This window comes from Silurus meridionalis, chromosome 23 (assembly GCF_014805685.1).
Source record: "Silurus meridionalis isolate SWU-2019-XX chromosome 23, ASM1480568v1, whole genome shotgun sequence".
NCBI lineage: Eukaryota > Metazoa > Chordata > Actinopteri > Siluriformes > Siluridae > Silurus > Silurus meridionalis.
This window is the reverse complement of record NC_060906.1, coordinates 26,389,126-26,409,125: the sequence shown is the minus strand read 5'-3', so window position 1 is coordinate 26,409,125 and position 20,000 is coordinate 26,389,126. Positions and strand designations below refer to the sequence as shown.

The following is a 20,000-nucleotide window of genomic DNA, read 5'->3' as shown; positions in this document are numbered from 1 at the left end:
CTTACTCGAAGGACCATATAAGGATTCTCACTAACTGGTATGCGCTGATCAGTGGATTGTACTCGCCCCAGCGCGTCAGTAAAAACACGATACAGGATTCAGAACACTTTACTTTACTGAGTATAGAATTGATTGCATATGAGGTGATTCTTGCTGTCTTCTGCTAGCTGCTGTTCAGTAGGTTGCGTGATGCAGACTGCTTGCTGCAGCTCCGTGTTCTGGTCTTTTATACTCTTGGTGGAGGACGGTGTACTGTGATGTCACAGATAGCTTGTCATTGCTTAGTAAGCTGTATATCTGCCTCTAGTGGTGAAGCATGGAATTACAACTAAATAGGAATCCTTTCTAACACTGCCGCCCCCAAATATGCATAGCATATTTGCTTCTAAATCTTAGCTAAAAGTCTGCCGATTTGATCTTGGTGTCGTCTTCAACTGCTATCTCTGGTAGATTAATGAGTCGGGTAACTGGCCGTGTGTATAATCGACCTTTAACGTTGACCTCTGCAGACCTAACTTGTCCATCTGCTCCAGGAATGTCTTTGACACTCTCCCGATCAACCAAAGGGCTCGTGGTAACTGGGGATCGACAATCATGACGACAGACCCAACTGTCAGAGTTTTAGTTTCTCCATACCATTTGTGGCGTAGCTGGAGATTGGGTAAGTAGTGTCTCACGAAGCTTGACCAAAAGTGATCAGTGAGAACTTGACTTTGTCTCCATCTACGTCGTCCTATGAGTTCATCGGCAGGGTATATCACTTGAGGTAAAGAGCTGTCTAGCCGCCCCATGAGCAGAAGATTTGGGGTGATTGGGTCTAAATCTGCTACATTGAGGAGACATAACCTAAAGGTTTGCTATTAAGGATTCCTTCTATTTCAATAAGTACTGTTTGAAGAACTTCTTCTGTAACTGTTTGTGCACCTACTACTGTACGGAGGGCATTTTAAGAGATCGGATCTCCTTTCCCAGCTGCCACCAAAGTGAGGGGCATTAGGTGGGTTAAATCGGAATTCGATCTTCTGTTTGGCAAGATGCCGTTGAAGTTCTTGGCTGCAATTCTTTAAAGCATCTTTTAACTCTCTGTCCACCCTGGAAGTTAGTGCCTTGGTCAGATATCAGTTCTGAGGGGGTGCCTCTACGTGCTATAAATCTCCTCAGAGCCATGAGGAAAGAATCTGTGTCTATAGCTGTGAGAAGCTCAATGTGTACACATCGAGTTGTAAGACACTTAAAGATTATTCCCCATCTTTTCTCTAAACGCCTGCCTATTTTGGTTTGGAAAGGTCCAAAACAATCCATACCAGTACTATAAAAGGGTGGTTTATGAAGTCTCAAGCGTGCTGGAGGAAGATCAGCCATCTTAGGGTTCTCAGGTTTAGCCTTCCACTTACGACACTCCATACAGTTATGTTGTGATTTTCGAATTGCTTCACGACCTCTTAGTATCCAGACACTTCTCCTCATTTCAGCAAATACTCGTTCTGGTCCTGGGTGACATAGCTTACTATCATAGTCTTGAATGAGTAATTTGGTGGCTTGATGATGAGGGTCTAGGACAATAGGGTGAACTGTTTGGAGTTCTAAGCCTTCAGCACGACGTAGGCGTCCTCCTACCCGTATAAGCTGACTGGCTTTATCGAATTCTGGGGCTAAAGTGAGTAATCTACTTGTAGGGGATACGGGCTTACCAGAGCTTAGTTGCTCGTATTCTTCTGGGAAACTATCTTGTTGAATATTGCGGAAGAGGAGATGTTCTGCTGTCACATAGTCCTTAGCTGTAGGTATACTAGATTGATCTAAGTCACTTGGATGTTGTTGAACTATGGCTTCAACAAGATCTTTCCAAGAGTGGTACTTACTAGGGTCTAAGGGCTTTAATGTTTGGGTGACACCACAGAATATACTAGCTCTCCTTTCCACTTTATCTTCAGGGGTCTTAAGAGGTGGCAGGGTTGGCCACTCTGATTCTGCTTTAAGTAAAAAGGGTGGACCTAAACTCCACCTGTTAGGTGTAACAAGTTCTACTAAGCTACGCCCTTTGTTAGATCATCGGCTGGGTTTCTGGCTGTATCTACATATCGCCAATCATGTGACTCAGTTAGATCTTGGATTTCTGCTATTCTAGTGCCTACAAAACTTTAAAACTGCAAGATTCAGATCTTAGCCATGAAAGAACTGTAGTTGAATCTGACCATAAGATCACTCGGCTGATCTTAAGAGTGAGTTCATTTTCAAGCAGCCGATAGTTGGGCACCGATTAGGGCTGCACATAGCTCTAGTCTAGGAATGGTTTGTTTACGTTTAGGGGCAATTTTGGATCTGCCAATCAGAAAAGCAAGCTGTATTCTACCTTCTTGATCTTCAGTTCTCAGGTATGCTACGGCACCGTATGCTTGCTCTGAAGCATCACAGAAGATATGAATTTGTTTTGTGGTATTGGGCCTATCCATATCTGGTGTAACATAACATCGGGGAAGTGTGACCTGAGAAAGAATGGGTAGTTCATTCTCCCATTCACACCAGGCTTTCACCAAGTCTGTGGGCAACATGGGATCATCCCAACCCCTCTGTTTGTTCCACAACTGCTGAATTAGAATTTTGGCGCGGGTGGTGAATGGAAGGATGAATCCCAAGGGGTCGTACTGTCTTGCTACTATCCTATAGATGTGTCGCATAGTGGGTGTGGTTTTAGGTGTTGGGCGGTGTTTGTAACCGAGTATATCTAAGTTATAATTCCATCTCAGTCCAAGAGTGGATTCATGGGGATCGGTCTTGTCATGTGATAACCAAAGCTCAATGCTATCTGAACGGGCCTCTTTGGGGAGATGATTAACGACTCTTGGGATATTACAGGCCCATTGTCTAATCTCAAATCCACCATTGGCAAGAAGGCCACATAACCCATCCACTACTTGCTTGGCATCATCTGCGGTCATTAAGCTTTTAAGACAATTGTCTACGTAAAATTCCTTTCTACTGTCGATCTGAGAATATCGTTAGGTTGAGTGTTATCGAGAACATGGCGTTGCAAAGCATAGATGGCACAACAGGGGCTACAAGTTGTGCCAAAGGTAGTACTTGCCACTCATAAATGCTGGGAAGGTTATTGGTTTGAAGGTCACGCCATACAAAGCGAAGGAGTGATTTGTCCTCAGGCAGTAGGCGGACCTGATGAAACATACCCTTAATATCGCCACTTATTGCTACAGAATGTTCCTAAAGCGCAACAGCACTCCTAAGAGGAAGGGCTAAGTGTAGGTCCAGCAAGGAGGTAATTATTCAGATTCTGGCCTACATGTTCAAAAGAACAGTTGAACACTACTCTATTCTTTCCATTATGTTGTACCATATGATGTGGAATAAACCATGACTCTTCTCCGGTGTTTACAGAGTCAGGTGTGAGTTTGACTACATAGCCGCACTTCTCTAGTTTCTTAATCTCTTCGTTATATGCTACTGCCTTTTCAGGATCCTTTGCCAACCGTCGCTCTATACTTCTTAAATTGGGCATAACGGAGTCCTTAGTTGTACAGAATTGCGGCATATTAGCTTTCCTTAAAAGGGGGGTTGCATAACGATTCACTCCATCTACCATCACTCTAGTTGTTCTAGTTTGTAATAAATCTATTGCCATTTGATCCTGCTTTGATCGTGTGACTAATTTCTCATTTCTGTGGGGAATGGTATCGCTTTGCCAGAGTCTCTCTACATTTCGGGAAAGTTCTTCCATTTGGGGAGTGATAGAGATATGTAAGCATTGTTGAGGCTGTATCTGCTGCTGCAGAAAGCGCGTTGGACCTTGTAGTGTCCAGCCTAATCTAGTTTTAATAGCTGCGGGACCTCCTGGGGGCCCTAGGCGTATAGGCTCAACAGGTGTTATAAGGTGGGATGGTCTGCTCCTATCAAAAGGAGGGTTGTACTTTATCTATGGGCTGTAAAGGAATGTCCTTTAGATGTTGGTATCTCTGCTGGAGTGTTGCAATGGGATACGAATGTTCAGCTAAACCTAAGTGCTCAGAGGTAAAGGCATTCTGGATCCAATAACTCTTTTGGGGCTTTGATATAGAACGTATTCTAAAGGAAACTGCTGCTCCATTTAGTTTCCTCATATCTTGTCGAATAGTTCTTAATATTAGATCTTCCTTCTGTCCTTGTAACCCTAGTTTCTTAACTGCAGCTGGGAGTAACATAGTCCTTTCGGATCCATCATCGAGTACTGCATAAGTGTTCAGGGCTCGATTGTTGTGTTGTAATACAACAGGAATCACTTTCAGCAGGACGCGCTTGGAACCTTGTGGCCTGTCTAGATACAGGGTTTTGTTCGTGGAACTCACTAAACAGGTACTCTCCTTTTGAGGTTGGCTGTTCACCTCATGAAGGATTTGAAGATGTTTCCCACTGCATAAACGACAGGGCTTCTTTAAGGTACAGTCTTTGGCTAAGTGTGATCGCCCACATTTCCAACAACGCTTGTTGTCTTTGATCCATTTGATCATCTGCTCTGTACTAAATGCCTGGAAAGTGGTACACTGGCTTAAATAATGTTCGGCACTGTTACAATATGGGCACAGAGGTCTGCTCTGTTCAGATCCCCGTGCTGGCTTGGACTGATGCGAGGCGTCGGCACTCGGTGATCGTCTCTGGAGGTCGGTCAGCTCCATGCAGGACAGAAGCGTGTTTATGCTTCGCCCTGGGCCTGGTTTGGGCGCGACATTCTACTTATCTGATCTTTTCCTGATTCGATTGCAGAGTCTTGACACCGATTCAATCCTGAGCCACTCTGCCAGATCCGGTAGAGTGTAGGAATCTTGATTGGGCAGGTGTCGTTTGAATGTGGCGCGCATATCCGGGGGTAACTTAGTGAGTAAGCGGGCTGCATGTGAGGCGCAACTTAGTTCGCTTTCTCCCTTTGGACCTAATGAGTTCAGGAGACCAACGAGGGCCTGAATTTCGAGGGCAAACAGTTTGAAACTAGTCGTATCTCCTGTCTGTACATTAGGGGCATCCATGACTTCTGCTATCTTAGCTAGGGCTAACTGGAAAGGTAGTCCGAATTGGCTATTAAGCATAGTCATAGTGTCTGTGTATGGCTGAGGGGAATTCAGAAATGAGTCTGCAATTAGGCGAGCCTCTTTAAATTTGAGGTGTCCTAAGAGAATCTGATACTTAAAGAGTTCATTTGCATCTGGAGGGAGGATATTATCAAGGGCTAACTTTATATGAGTGAATTCTCTGGGGTCAGGACTGGTGAAATCTGGAATTGTTGGGTGCGGGCCCCTATAAGACGTGTCCAGAGATGTGGCACTCTGAAGCCGCCCCGTCAAGGGAGGATATTGTGGATTATGTAGATGGGCATATGTATCTACTTCTGACTTTAAGGGACTTTTACTAGGGGGCACTTGGGATCTGCGGGGACTAGGTTGTGGAGTATAAGGCTCTGGCACCACTGCCTTGGGTGATTTAAAGATAGTTCTGGGCAAAGGGACTGGAGTCTCTATGACCCGCTGTGGTCGAGGAACTAGCTGAGCTGCCTGCGGTTCTGGATAGATTCCGTATGTCCTTGACAAGGACCTTAAGTTCTCGGAGTTCCTCCTGAAAGGCCACTTGATTTTCATACAGTTGCCTAACTATCTTCTCCATGTCATGACTCTTTGATTGACTCTTTCTCTTTGACTTATGTCTAACGGGTGAAAGGGCAGCCTCTTCCTCATGTGAAGAAGGCTCTTCCTCTTCATCACTTTCAAATAGCTGTGTGATAACATCCGAATGGTGGCGCTAGTAGCTCCCGTAATTGTGTCGATGTCATCAGCATATGAACTAGAGGGAGGAGAATCACTATCATCTGGGGTTAAAACACGAGATTCATCTCTCGTTGTGTTTCGCTGCGTTTCCTCCTCTTGTTCGTGTGAGCGCTGTGCAAAGTATTTCACCTCATAGTCTCTAAGATGGGATGGGGCTGAGTTCTGCGTCGTGGGCGCGGCTTCGCCGGAGGGTTGTTCTGACATCCTTCTTCTGTGGTAAGCACGCTTATCCGGCTCGAAGGACCAATGTTAGGAAGTTTTCCTGTCTAGCTCGAAGGACCAATGTTAGAGGGGTTTTCTTATCTTACTCGAAGGACCATATAAGGATTCTCACTAACTGGTATGCGCTGATCAGTGGATTGTACTCGCCCCAGCGTCAGTAAAAACACGATACAGGATTCAGAACACTTTACTTTACTGAGTATAGAATTGATTGCATATGAGGTGATTCTTGCTGTCTTCTGCTAGCTGCTGTTCAGTAGGTTGCGTGATGCAGACTGCATGCAGCAGCTCCGTGTTCTGGTCTTTTATACTCTTGGTGGAGGACGGTGCACTGTGATGTCACAGATAGCTTGTCATTGCTTGGTAAGCTGTATATCTGCCTCTAGTGGTGAAGCATGGAATTACAACTAAATAGGAATCCTTTCTAACACAGTGTGTTCACGATATAAAGCACTTTAGAAGAAAAGAAGTTTTTACTGATCAGGAAATCTTTAGATGAAAAAAGCTGATCAAGAAGGTCAGTAGGGAGAACTCTGATGAAGACTGATAGTGTGGTGTTTTATTTTTAGCTCTTTTAGCATTTGTTTGTTTTACTTTTATTTAATTTTTTAATGAACAGGTTTCATGTTGTGAGTGTTAATATTAACGGAGCGAGGGATTATTGAAGGAGAGTAAAGCTTTATGAGTTTATAAGACAGAAGCGTGTGGATGTTGTTATGCTGCTGGAGACCCACAGCGACAGCAGTAACGCTGCTGACTGGGTGAAGGAGCGGGACGAGTTGGGGATTTTAATCCACAACACGTCACTTAGTGCTGCTGCTGCTTTTTACTCACAATTTATTCCTGTTTCTTACACTGTAGAAGAATCTACAGATCAACTGACTTATTTTTAAAAAATTTCTATTTTTCCAGTAGGCATATCAGATCACTGTATGGTTCAGTGCACTATCAGTAAATAGAATATTAAACCTAAGAGCAACTACTAGTGTTTTAACACCGCACTTTTAAAAGATGCCAAAACACTGTTACACCTCTCACTGCTACACCTGAACACTGTTACACCTCTCACTGTTACGCCTGAACACGGTTACACCTCTCACTGCTACACCTGAACACTGTTACACTTCTCACTGCTACACCTGAACACTGTTACACCTCTCACTGCTACACCTGAACACTGTTACACTTCTTACTGCTACACCTGAACACTGTTACACTTCTCACTGCTACACCTGAACACTGTTACACCTCTCACTGTTACGCCTGAACACTGTTACACTTCTCACTGTTACGCCTGAACACTGTTAAGGCTCTTACTGCTACGCCTGAACACTGTTACGGCTCTCACTGCTACGCCTGAACACTGTTATACCTCTCACTGTTACGCCTGAACACTGTTACACTTCTCACTGCTACACCTGAACACTGTTACACCTCTCACTGTTATGCCTGAACACTGTTACACTTCTCACTGCTACACCTGAACACTGTTACACCTCTCACTGTTACGCATGAACAATGTTACGGCTCTCACTGCTACACCTGAACACTGTTACACCTCTCACTGTTACGCCTAAACACAGTTGTCACCTCTCACTGCTACGCCTGAACACTGTTACACCTCTCACTGTTACGCCTGAACACAGTTACACCTCTCACTGCTACGCCTGAACACTGTTACACCTCTCACTGTTACGCCTGAACACTGATACACTTCTCACTGCTACGCCTGAACACGGTTACACCTCTCACTGTTACGCCTGAACACTGTTACACCTCTCACTGTTACGCCTGAACACTGTTACACCTCTCACTGTTACACCTGAACACTGTTACACCTGAACACTGTTACACCTCTCACTGTTACGCCTGAACACCGTTACACTTCTCACTGCTACGCCTGAACACGGTTACACCTCTCACTGTTACGCCTGAACACTGTTACACCTCTCACTGTTACGCCTGAACACTGTTACACCTCTCACTGCTACACCTGAACACTGTTACACCTCTCACTGTTACGCCTGAACACGGTTACACTTCTCACTGCTACGCCTGAACACGGTTACACCTCTCACTGTTACGCCTGAACACTGTTACACCTCTCACTGTTACACCTGAACACTGTTACACCTCTCACTGTTACGCCTGAACAGTGTTACACCTCTCACAGTTACGCCTGAACACTGTTACACCTCTCACTGTTATGCCTGAACACTGTTATGCCTGATCACTGTTACACTTCTCACTGTTATGCCTTAACACTGTTACACCTCTTACTGCTACACCTGAACACTGTTACGGCTCTGACTGCTACGCCTGAACACAGTTACACCTCTCACTGTTACGCCTGAACACTGTTACACCTCTCACTGTTACGCCTGAACACTGTTACACTTCTCACTGTTATGCCTGAACACCGTTACACCTCTTGCTGCTACGCCTGAACACTGTTACACCTCTCACTGTTACACCTGATCAGTGTTACACCTCTCACTGTTACGCCTGAACACCGTTACACTTCTCACTGTTATGCCTGATCAGTGTTACACCTCTCACTGTTACGCCTGAACACCGTTACACTTCTCACTGTTATGCCTGATCAGTGTTACACCTCTCACTGTTACGCCTGAACACTGTTACACTTCTCACTGTTATGCCTGAACACTGTTACACCTCTTACTGCTACGCCTGAACACTGTTACACTTCTCACTGCTACACCTGAACACTGTTACGGCTCTTACTGCTACACCTGAACACAGTTACACCTCTCACTGTTACGCCTGAACACTGTTACACCTCTCACTGTTACGCCTGAACACTGTTACACTTCTCACTGTTATGCCTGAACATCGTTACACCTCTCACTGTTATGCCTGATCACTGTTACACCTCTCACTGTTACGCCTGAACACCGTTACACCTCTCACTGCTACACCTGAACACTGTTACACCTGAACACTGCTAAACCCAAACAATGCTATACCTCTTAATGTTACTAATGTCAAATGAAGTGCACTGTCACTGATGTTTGTGTGTGTGTGTGTGTGTGTGTGTGTGTGTGTGTGTGTGTGTGTGTGTGTATACAGACTGTGGCCACAGCAGCAGGTCAGGGTGTCTCCATCACTGGAGAGAAACAATACAACCCCTGGATATGGCCGAACGCCATTATCTTTGCTGCCACCATCATTACCACAATAGGTACACACACACACACACACACACACACACACACACACACACACACACACACACACACACACACACACACACACACACACAGAGGGGTTACACTACATTACACTTTCTCCTCACACACACACACAACACACACACACACACACACACACACACACACACACACAGAGGGGTTACACTGCATTACACTTTCTCCCTAACACACTCACACACACACACAGATGGGTTACACATTACACTTTCTCCTAACACACACACACACACACACACACACACACACACACACACACAGAGGGGTTACACTACATTACACTTTCTCCTCTCTCACACACACACACACACACACACACACACACACACACACACACACATTACACTTTCTCCCTAACACACTCTCACACACACACACACACACACACACACACACACACACACACACACACACACAGATGGGTTACACTATATTACACTTTCTCCCTCACACACACACACACACACACACACACACACACACACACACACACACAGAGGGGTTACACTACATTACACTTTCTCCCTAACACACACACACACACACACACACACACACACACACACACACACACACACACACACAGAGGTTACACTACATTACACTTTCTCCCACACACACACACACACACACACACACACACACACACACACACACACACAGAGGGGTTACACTACATTACACTTTCTCCCACACACACACACACACACACACACACACACACAGAGGGGTTACATTAGATTACATTTTCTCCCTAACACACACACACACACACACACACACACACACACACACACACACAGAGGGGTTACACTACATTACACTTTCTCTGTCACACACACACACAGAGGTTACACTAGATTACACTTTCTCCACACACACACACACACACACACACACACACACACACAGAGGGGTTACACTACATTACACTTTCTCCCACACACACACACACACACACAGGGTGGTTACACTAGATTACATTTTCTCCTAACACACACACACACACACACACACACACACACACACACACACACACACACACACACACACACACACACACACAGAGGGGTTACACTACATTACACTTTCTCCGTAACACACACACACACACACACACACACACACACACACACACACACACACACACACACAGAGGTTACACTAGATTACATTTTCTCCCTAACACACACAGACACACACACACACACACACACACACACACACACACACACACACACACACACACACACACAGAAGGGTTACACTACATTACACTTTCTCCCTAACACACACACACACACACACACACACACACACACACACAGAGGGGTTACACTACATTACACTTTCTCCTAACACACACACACACACACACACACACACACACACACACACACACACACACACACAAACACATAGAGGAATTACACTACATTACTCTTTCTCCTCAATCTCCTCCACCTCGTCTTCCTTCTCCACCTACTACTCCTTCTTCCCTCCTCCTCCTCCTTCTTTTCCTTCCTACTCCTCCTTTTCCTCACCCTTTCCCTCCTCCTCTTTCTTCTCTTCCTCTTCCCCTCTACCTCCTGATCCTCCTCTACTTTCTCTACCCCTTTTCCTCCTCCTCCTCTTCCTCCTCCTGTCCTCTACCTCCCCCACCTCCTCTACCTCCTCCAATTCCTTCACCTCCTAGCTCTACCTCCTAGCTCTTTTCTAGCTCTAACCCCCTCCTCCACCCCTCCTCCACCCCTCCTCCACCTCCTCCTATTCCTCCTCCTCCTCCTCTTCCTCCTGTTCCTCCTCCTCCTCCTCCTCCTCCTCTTCCTCCTCCCTCTCCTCTACCTCCTCTTCCTCCTCCTATTCCTCCTCCTCCACCCCTCTTCCTCCTCCTGTTCCTCCTCCTCCACCGCCTCTTCCTCCTCTACACCCTCTTCCTCCTCCCTCTCCTCTACCTCCCCACCCCTCTACCTTCTCCACTTCCTACACCTCCTCTATGTCCAACCCTGCTTCTGCACCTACTCCTCTACCTCCCCCACCTCCTCTACCTCCTCATCCTTCTCTACTTCCTCCACCCCTCCTCCCCACCTCTTCTACCCCCACCACTTCCTTCTTTACCTCCTCTACCCCACTACCTCCTCTACCTCATCCACCTCTTCTTCCTCATCCCTCCTCTTGCTTCTCTCCTTCCCTTTTCTCCTCCTTCTGCCCCTCTTCTTCTTCCACCCCCTCCTCCTCTTCCTCCTGTTCCTTCCTTGCTGCCTCCTCCTCTTATTCCTTCTTTTGCTGCTGCAGTCCCTTCAGTCTTCATCATTCTGTTTTTAATTAGAGAAACATGCAGCTATAAACATTTTAAAAAGCTCTTTCTTCTTAAAATCAGGACTTTTTTAATCATTCAAAAGGAAAAGATTTATGAACTTTTTACTGAACACTTTTATATCATGCTATTTTTATTTTCAGGTCCATGGAACAGAGAATCAACAATCCAAACAAATCAGATATTCACAACCTGAATTTCTTCTTTGTGTGTGTGTGTGTGTGTGTGTGTGTGTGTGTGTGTGTGTGTGTGTGTGTGTGTAGGTTACGGTCAGGTTGCTCCGAAGACAGTGGGTGGACGTGTCTTCTGCATTGTGTTTGGTCTATGTGGAATTCCACTGTGTCTCACATGGATCAGTGAACTAGGAACGTTCTTTGGCAGCAGAGCAAAACGCCTGAGTCAAACCTTACTGCACCGACACTTGAGTGTGGTAACACACACACACACACACACACACACACACACACACACACACACACACACAAACTTACACTCTCTCTCTCTCTCTCTCTCTCTCTCACACACACACACACGCACACACACTCACAATCTCTCTCTCTCGCTCTCACACACACACACACACACACACACACACACACACACACACACACACACACTCTCTCTCTCACACACATACACTCTCTCTCTCACACACACACACACACACACTCTCTCTCTCTCTGAGTGCATGCTGGGAGCGAGTGAGCGGAGCTTGAGTGATTGGCGACCGTGTGCGGTTGTGCTTTTTTCTTTCTCTAACTTCTTGCACGCCTTTGCATATTATTTTCTTCGTTTTGTTGTTTTTGTGTGCTTATTTAAGAAATAGCAGAAAGACTAGAGTGTGCTCTAGCAGTAGGAGATGTAGTAGGTGTTGGGTAAAGTGAGGGTAGAGGTGTGCTCTAGCAGTAGGAGATGTAGTAGGTGTTGGGTAAAGTGAGGGTAGAGGAGTGTGCTCTAGCAGTAGGAGATGTAGTAGGTGTTGGGTAAAGTGAGGGTAGAGGAGTGTGCTCTAGCAGTAGGAGATGTAGTAGGTGTTGGGTAAAGTGAGGTAGAGGTGTGTGCTCTAGCAGTAGGAGATGTAGTAGGTGTTGTAAAGTGAGGGTAGAGGAGTGTGCTCTAGCAGTAAGAGATGTAGTAGGTGTTGGGTAAAGTGAGGGTAGAGGTGTGTGCTCTAGCAGTAGGAGATGTAGTAGGTGTTGGGTAAAGTGAGTAGAGGAGTGTGCTCTAGCAGTAGGAGATGTAGTAGGTGCTGGGTAAAGTGAGTAGAGGAGTGTGCTCTAGCAGTAGGAGATGTAGTAGGTGTTGGGTAAAGTGAGAGTAGAGGTGTGCTCTAGCAGCAGGAGATGTAGTAGGTGTTGGGTAAAGTGAGGTAGAGGAGTGTGTTCTAGCAGTAGGAGATGTAGGTGTTGGGTAAAGAGAGGGTAGAGGTGTGTGTTCTAGCAGTAGGATATGTAGTAGGTGTTGTAAAGTGAGGGTAGAGGAGTGTGTTCTAGCAGTAGGAGATGTAGTAGGTGTTGGGTAAAGTGAGTAGAGGAGTGTGCTCTAGCAGTAGGAGATGTAGTAGGTGTTGGGTAAAGTGAGGGTAGAGGTGTGTTCTAGCAGTAGGAGATGTAGTGGGTGTTGTGTAAAGTGAGGGTAGAGGAGTGTGCTCTAGCAGTAGGAGATGTAGTAGGTGTTGGGTAAAGTGAGGGTAGAGGTGTGCTCTAGCAGTAGGAGATGTAGTAGGTGTTGGGTAAAGTGAGGGTAGAGGAGTGTGCTCTAGCAGCAGGAGATGTAGTAGGTGTTGGGTAAAGTGAGGGTAGAGGAGTGTGCTCTAGCAGGAGATGTAGTAGGTGCTGGGTAAAGTGAGAGTAGAGGAGTGTGCTCTAACAGTAGGAGATGTAGTAGGTGTTGGGTAAAGTGAGGGTAGAGTGTGCTCTAGCAGGAGATGTAGTAGGTGTTGGGTAAAGTGAGTAGAGGAGTGTGCTCTAGCAGGAGATGTAGTAGGTGTTGGGTAAAGTGAGGGTAGAGGTGTGTGTTCTAGCAGTAGGAGATGTAGTGGGTGTTGTGTAAAGTGAGGGTAGAGGAGTGTGCTCTAGCAGTAGGAGATGTAGTAGGTGTTGGGTAAAGTGAGGGTAGAGGAGTGTGCTCTAGCAGTAGGAGATGTAGTAGGTGTTGGGTAAAGTGAGGGTAGAGGAGTGTGCTAGCAGTAGGAGATGTAGTAGGTGTTGGGTAAAGTGAGAGTAGAGGAGTGTGCTCTAGCAGCAGGAGATGTAGTAGGTGTTGGGTAAAGTGAGGGTAGAGGAGTGTGCTCTAGCAGTAGGAGATGTAGTAGGTGTTGGGTAAAGTGAGAGTAGAGGAGTGTGCTCTAGCAGTAGGAGATGTAGTAGGTGTTGGGTAAAGTGAGGGTAGAGGAGTGTGCTCAGCAGTAGGAGATGTAGTAGGTGTTGGGTAAAGTGAGAGTAGAGGAGTGTGCTCTAGCAGTAGGAGATGTAGTAGGTGCTGGGTAAAGTGAGGGTAGAGGAGTGCTCTAGCAGTAGGAGATGTAGTAGGTGTTGGGTAAAGTGAGTAGAGGAGTGTGCTCTAACAGTAGGAGATGTAGTAGGTGTTGGGTAAAGTGAGGGTAGAGGTGTGCTCTAGCAGTAGGATATGTAGTAGGTGTTGGGTAAAGTGAGGGTAGAGTGTGTTCTAGCAGTAGGATATGTAGTAGGTGTTGGGTAAAGTGAGGGTAGAGGTGTGTGTTCTAGCAGTAGGAGATGTAGTGGGTGTTGTGTAAAGTGAGGGTAGAGGAGTGTGCTCTAGCAGTAGGAGATGTAGTAGGTGTTGGGTAAAGTGAGGTAGAGGTGTGTGTTCTAGCAGTAGGAGATGTAGTGGGTGTTGTGTAAAGTGAGGGTAGAGGAGTGTGCTCTAGCAGTAGGAGATGTAGTAGGTGTTGGGTAAAGTGAGGGTAGAGGTGTGCTCTAGCAGTAGGAGATGTAGTAGGTGTTGGGTAAAGTGAGGGTAGAGGAGTGTGCTCTAGCAGTAGGAGATGTAGTAGGTGTTGGGTAAAGTGAGGGTAGAGGAGTGTGCTCTAGCAGTAGGAGATGTAGTAGGTGTTGGGTAAAGTGAGGGTAGAGGAGTGTGCTCTAGCAGTAGGAGATGTAGTAGGTGTTGGGTAAAGTGAGAGTAGAGGAGTGTGCTCTAGCAGTAGATGTAGTAGGTGTTGGGTAAAGTGAGGGTAGAGGTGTGTTCTAGCAGTAGGAGATGTAGGTGTTGTGTAAAGTGAGGGTAGAGGAGTGTGCTCTAGCAGTAGGATATGTAGTAGGTGTTGGGTAAAGTGAGGGTAGAGGTGTGTTCTAGCAGTAGAGATGTAGTAGGTGTTGGGTAAAGTGAGGGTAGAGGTGTGTGTTCTAGCAGTAGGATATGTAGTAGGTGTTGTAAAGTGAGGGTAGAGGTGTGCTCTAGCAGTAGGAGATGTAGTAGGTGTTGGGTAAAGTGAGGTAGAGGAGTGTGCTCTAGCAGTAGGAGATGTAGTAGGTGTTGGGTAAAGTGAGGGTAGAGGAGTGTGCTCTAGCAGTAGGAGATGTAGTTGGTGTTGGGTAAAGTGAGGTAGAGGAGTGTGCTCTAGCAGTAGGAGATGTAGGTGTTGGGTAAAGTGAGGTAGAGGTGTGCTCTAGCAGTAGGATATGTAGTAGGTGTTGGGTAAAGTGAGGGTAGAGGAGTGTGCTCTAGCAGTAGGAGATGTAGGTGTTGGGTAAAGTGAGGGTAGAGGAGTGTGCTCTAGCAGCAGGAGATGTAGTGGGTGTTGTGTAAAGTGAGGGTAGAGGAGTGTGCTCTAGCAGCAGGAGATGTAGTAGGTGTTGGGTAAAGTGAGGGTAGAGGAGTGTGCTCTAGCAGTAGAGATGTAGTAGGTGTTGTAAAGTGAGGGTAGAGTGTGTTCTAGCAGTAGGAGATGTAGGTGTTGGGTAAAGTGAGAGTAGAGGAGTGTGCTCTAGCAGTAGAGATGTAGTAGGTGTTGTAAAGTGAGGTAGAGGAGTGTGCTCTAGCAGCAGGAGATGTAGTAGGTGTTGGGTAAAGTGAGAGTAGAGGTGTGCTCTAGCAGTAGGAGATGTAGTAGGTGTTGTGTAAAGTGAGGGTAGAGGTGTGTTCTAGCAGTAGGAGATGTAGTAGGTGTTGTGTAAAGTGAGGGTAGAGGTGTGTGTTCTAGCAGCAGGAGATGTAGTAGGTGTTGTGTAAAGTGAGGGTAGAGGTGTGCTCTAGCAGTAGGAGATGTAGTAGGTGTTGGTAAAGTGAGGTAGAGGAGTGTGTTCTAGCAGTAGGAGATGTAGTAGGTGTTGGGTAAAGTGAGGGTAGAGGAGTGTGCTCTAGCAGTAGGAGATGTAGTAGGTGTTGGGTAAAGTGAGGGTAGAGGTGTGCTCTAGCAGTAGGAGATGTAGTAGGTGTTGGGTAAAGTGAGAGTAGAGGAGTGTGCTCTAGCAGTAGGAGATGTAGTAGGTGTTGGGTAAAGTGAGGGTAGAGGTGTGCTCTAGCAGTAGGAGATGTAGTAGGTGTTGGGTAAAGTGAGAGTAGAGGAGTGTGCTCTAGCAGTAGGAGATGTAGTAGGTGTTTGGTAAAGTGAGGGTAGAGGAGTGTGCTCTAGCAGTAGGAGATGTAGTAGGTCAAGTCAAGTGGTTTTTATTGTCATTTTTACTATACACAGTGGTACACAGTACACAGTAAAAACGAAACAACGTTCCTCTGAAACCCTGGTGCTACACTAAACAACAAAACAACATAAAGTGCATCGAGTGCAGCCTGGTGCAAACAGTGCAAACAAAAGAACAGTACAGACAGACAGAGTGCAGACAGACAACACAAGACAAGACAAGACAAAAGACAAAAACCAAGTATAGCGCCGACTAGTAAACCTACTGTATACTTAAATATACAGTACTGTGTGAGGAGGAATGTAAAAACTATACCCAGGAGAAAGTACAACAGAACAGAGCAATGTAGTGCAAAAAAACAGCAGCAAGGAGGTGCAAAGACAGCATGTAAACATTGTACTGCAGTATAAAAGGTGCAAAAACAGCATGTAAACATTGTACTGAATATAAGGTGCGAGTATAAATAATAATAAATATATAAATGGTGAAGGAGTGGATCGAGATGAGTGATGATTGTGTTTAGTCCAGGTTGTACAGTTCAGTAACAGTAACACACAGTGAGTGTGTGTGTGTGTGTGTGTGTGTGTGTGTGTGTGTGTGTGTGTGTGTGTGTGTGTGTAAGTGAGTGTGTGTGAGTTCTGTTCAGTTCTTTGTGTTGAGAAGCCTGATGGCTTGTGGAAAGAAACTGTTACACAGTCTTGTTGTGGCGGCCCGAATGCTTCGGAACCGTTTTCCTGATGGTAGGAGGGTGAAGTATGTGTGTGAGGGGTGTGTGTGATCGTCCACAATGCTGTGTGCTATGCGGATGCAGCGTGTGGTGTAAATGTCCATGATAGAGGGGAGAGAGACTCCGATGATCTTCTCAGCTGTCCTCACTATCCTCTGTAGGGTCTTGCGATCCGAGACGGTGCAATTCCCAAACCAGGCAGTGATGCAGCTGCTCAGGATGCTCTCAAGGGTCCCTCTGTAGAACATGGTCAGGATGGGGAGAGGGAGATGGGCTTTCCTCAGCCTTCTCAGAAAGTAGAGACGCTGCTGGGCTTTCTTGGTGATGGAGCTGGTGTTAAGTGACCAGGTGAGGTTGTCCGCCAAATGAACACCAAGGAATTTGGTGCTCTTGACGATCTCCACAGAGGATCCATCGATAATCAGTGGAGATTGGTCGCTCTGTGCTCGCCTGAAGTCCACAACCATCTCTTTCGTTTTGTCCACGTTCAGAGACAGGTTGTTTGCTCCACACCAGGCAGTTAACCGTTGCACCTCTTCTCTATATGCTGACTCATCGTTCCTGCTGATTAGACCCACCACGGTCGTGTCATCAGCAAACTTGATGATATGATTCGAGCTGTGCGTTGGTGCACAGACGTGAGTCAGCAGAGTGAACAGCAGTGGACTGAGCACACAGCCCTGAGGGGCTCCAGTGCTCAGTGTGGTGGTGCTGGAGATGCTGTTCCTGATCCGGACTGCCTGAGGTCTCCCAGTCAGGAAATCCAGGATCCAGTTGCAGAGGAGTGTGTTCTAGCAGTAGGAGATGTAGTAGGTGTTGGGTAAAGTGAGGGTAGAGGAGTGTGCTCTAGCAGTAGAAGATGTAGTAAGTGTTGGGTAAAGTGAGGGTAGAGGAGTGTGCTCTAGCAGTAGGAGATATAGTAGAAGCACGATTGAAAAGGATAATGAAGTGATTCAAACAAGGATTAATCTCGACTCCCTGGTACCTGTTTTCCAGCCCGTCTAAAAAAATCATCATCTCAAATGTTCCCCCTTTTTTAAAAGATGAAAGTCTGGCAAAAGAGTTGTCTTTTTTTTGGCAAATTGGTCTCACCTATCAGGAGAATTGCTCTCAGGTGTAAATCACCGCTTTTAAAGCCTATTGTGTCTTTCTGAAGACAGGTTTACATGGTTCTGAAGAACAATGCAGATACGCTGGATTTGTCCTTTAATATCAGACTTGATGAATTTGATTATACTGTTTACGCAACATCTGAAAACACCACCGATGCTGGAAATCATGAGCAGGCGAAGCCTGTCGAGGCCGGGTCTGACACCGCCGGTGCTCGCACTGCGGAAGAGCCCCCTAGTGCCGCGGAAGAGCCCACTAGAGCCGCGGAAGAGCCCACTAGAGCCTTGGAAGAGCCCGCTAGCGATGCGAAAGAGCCCGCTAGAGCCGCGGAAGAGCCCGCAAGAACTTACAGAACCCAATGAGATACGCAAGAGAGCAGTAGAATTTTACAAGGATTTATACAAATGTGAGCAAGAAGATGAAGAGGTTACTAACAACACCTTTTTTAGAGACCCACCTAAATTAAATGAAGATGCAAACACAAACCTTTCACACATTCTATCACTAACAGAACTACATACAGCACTAATGAGCATGGACAATGGGAAATCTCCATGTGTAGACAGTTTACCTGTTGAATTTTATAAAACCTTTTGGTCGGAAATTGGTGAAGATCTTCTGCTAGTTCTGAATGATAGCTTAAAAAAAGGCTCTCTGCCACTCAGCCTGAGAAGAGCTGTCATCTCGCTGATACCCAAGAAAGGCAACCTCTAGAACATAAGCAACTGGAGGATGATCTCTTTATCTCTTTAAACACCCTTTTCATCTTATGCTGCATATGCTGATGACGTAATGATTTTCATTTCTGATTTTGATGATGTTAGAAGACTAGAATGTGTTGTTAAGAATTTCAAGGCTTCTCTTCTGCAAAAGTGAACTGGAAAAAGAGTGAAGCATTGTTGATGGGAGAATGGAAGAAAGGCTATCCCATGCTACCAGGAGATCTAACCTGGAAAAGAGGTGGCCTAAAATACCTTGGAGTGTTTCTGGGTAATGATAGCAAATGTCTTATTGAGGACCCACTCATAACCAACAACCTGGCAGCGACCTGCATGTGGCATAAACTCGCCTGCATGGACCCTCCAGCCGGACTTCTTTCTCTTTCAAAAGTGTGGACTTTTTTTAAACACTAGTGGGTGAGCAGGGGGTCCTCCCTCTATTGGTTGTTAAAGGAACCAATCATCTTTGGGGCTCGTCTGGACGTGTCAGGAAATGACCTCCCTGGACTCAGAGAGCTTCTTGTGTCTAAACGGTCCTTTCAACTACACGACATTGTTGTGAATTCTCTTCTTTTCGGCGCTAGTTGCGCATGCGCAGCATCTCGAGCGCGGCTTCTCAGACACGGGCGCACTGAGCATAGGCAGCGGCGCACAAATTGCGCAGTCGAGGCGCAGTGGCACTCTCGATGCATTGCAGGTGATGCCGTGTTAGAGTGCAAGAAAAGTTTGTGAAGCTGTAAGTGTGCTCCACTGTTCCTCTATAATCGTAGAGAAAGGAGACTACGTTGTGATATTCATTTTGCTACAGGATGTTAAATATGTATAATCTGTATTTTAACTGTGTTGATGCACCTGTTATATAGCCGGGTTAGCCGGTAGCATAGCTGCTCATTAGTACGGTTGCTCGGGCTAAACGTGTTACTAGTTTTTCCATCGGTAACATTTGTACAATGGTGTTAAGTAACTACGGTGATGGTTCATTATTGATTGTATTAAGCATCTTTCTTGATAATTCAGTGCAATATGCAGTATGTTGTCTCAGCTACTTATTAGAGTTAAGACTAATTCTTCTGTATGTTGTCTGTTGTACCAGTTGGCTAATGTTCATGCATGTCATGTTATGGTTTTCTAATGTGTTAAACAGTTGGTTCTTTATTTCATTCCTAGAAACTACCTTGCACACATGACCCTGTGTGTAATGTTATTCTTGCGCAATAAATGGCTAAACTCTATCTGATGACTCAAACTCCCTGACCAGAGTTCTGTG

The 20,000-nt window shown here is 45.9% G+C and overlaps 1 protein-coding gene across 1 annotated transcript in view; it reads left to right on the top strand.

The window, feature by feature from the left end:
- kcnk5b (potassium channel, subfamily K, member 5b) overlaps positions 1–20,000 on the top strand; it is a 51,058-nt gene that overhangs the window by 7,269 nt on the left and 23,789 nt on the right. Inside the window, exons 2-3 of the mRNA XM_046836036.1 lie at positions 9,117–9,228; positions 11,837–12,003. Of these exons, the coding sequence (XP_046691992.1) occupies positions 9,117–9,228; positions 11,837–12,003 (279 nt within the window). The remainder of the gene's footprint in view (positions 1–9,116; positions 9,229–11,836; positions 12,004–20,000) is intronic.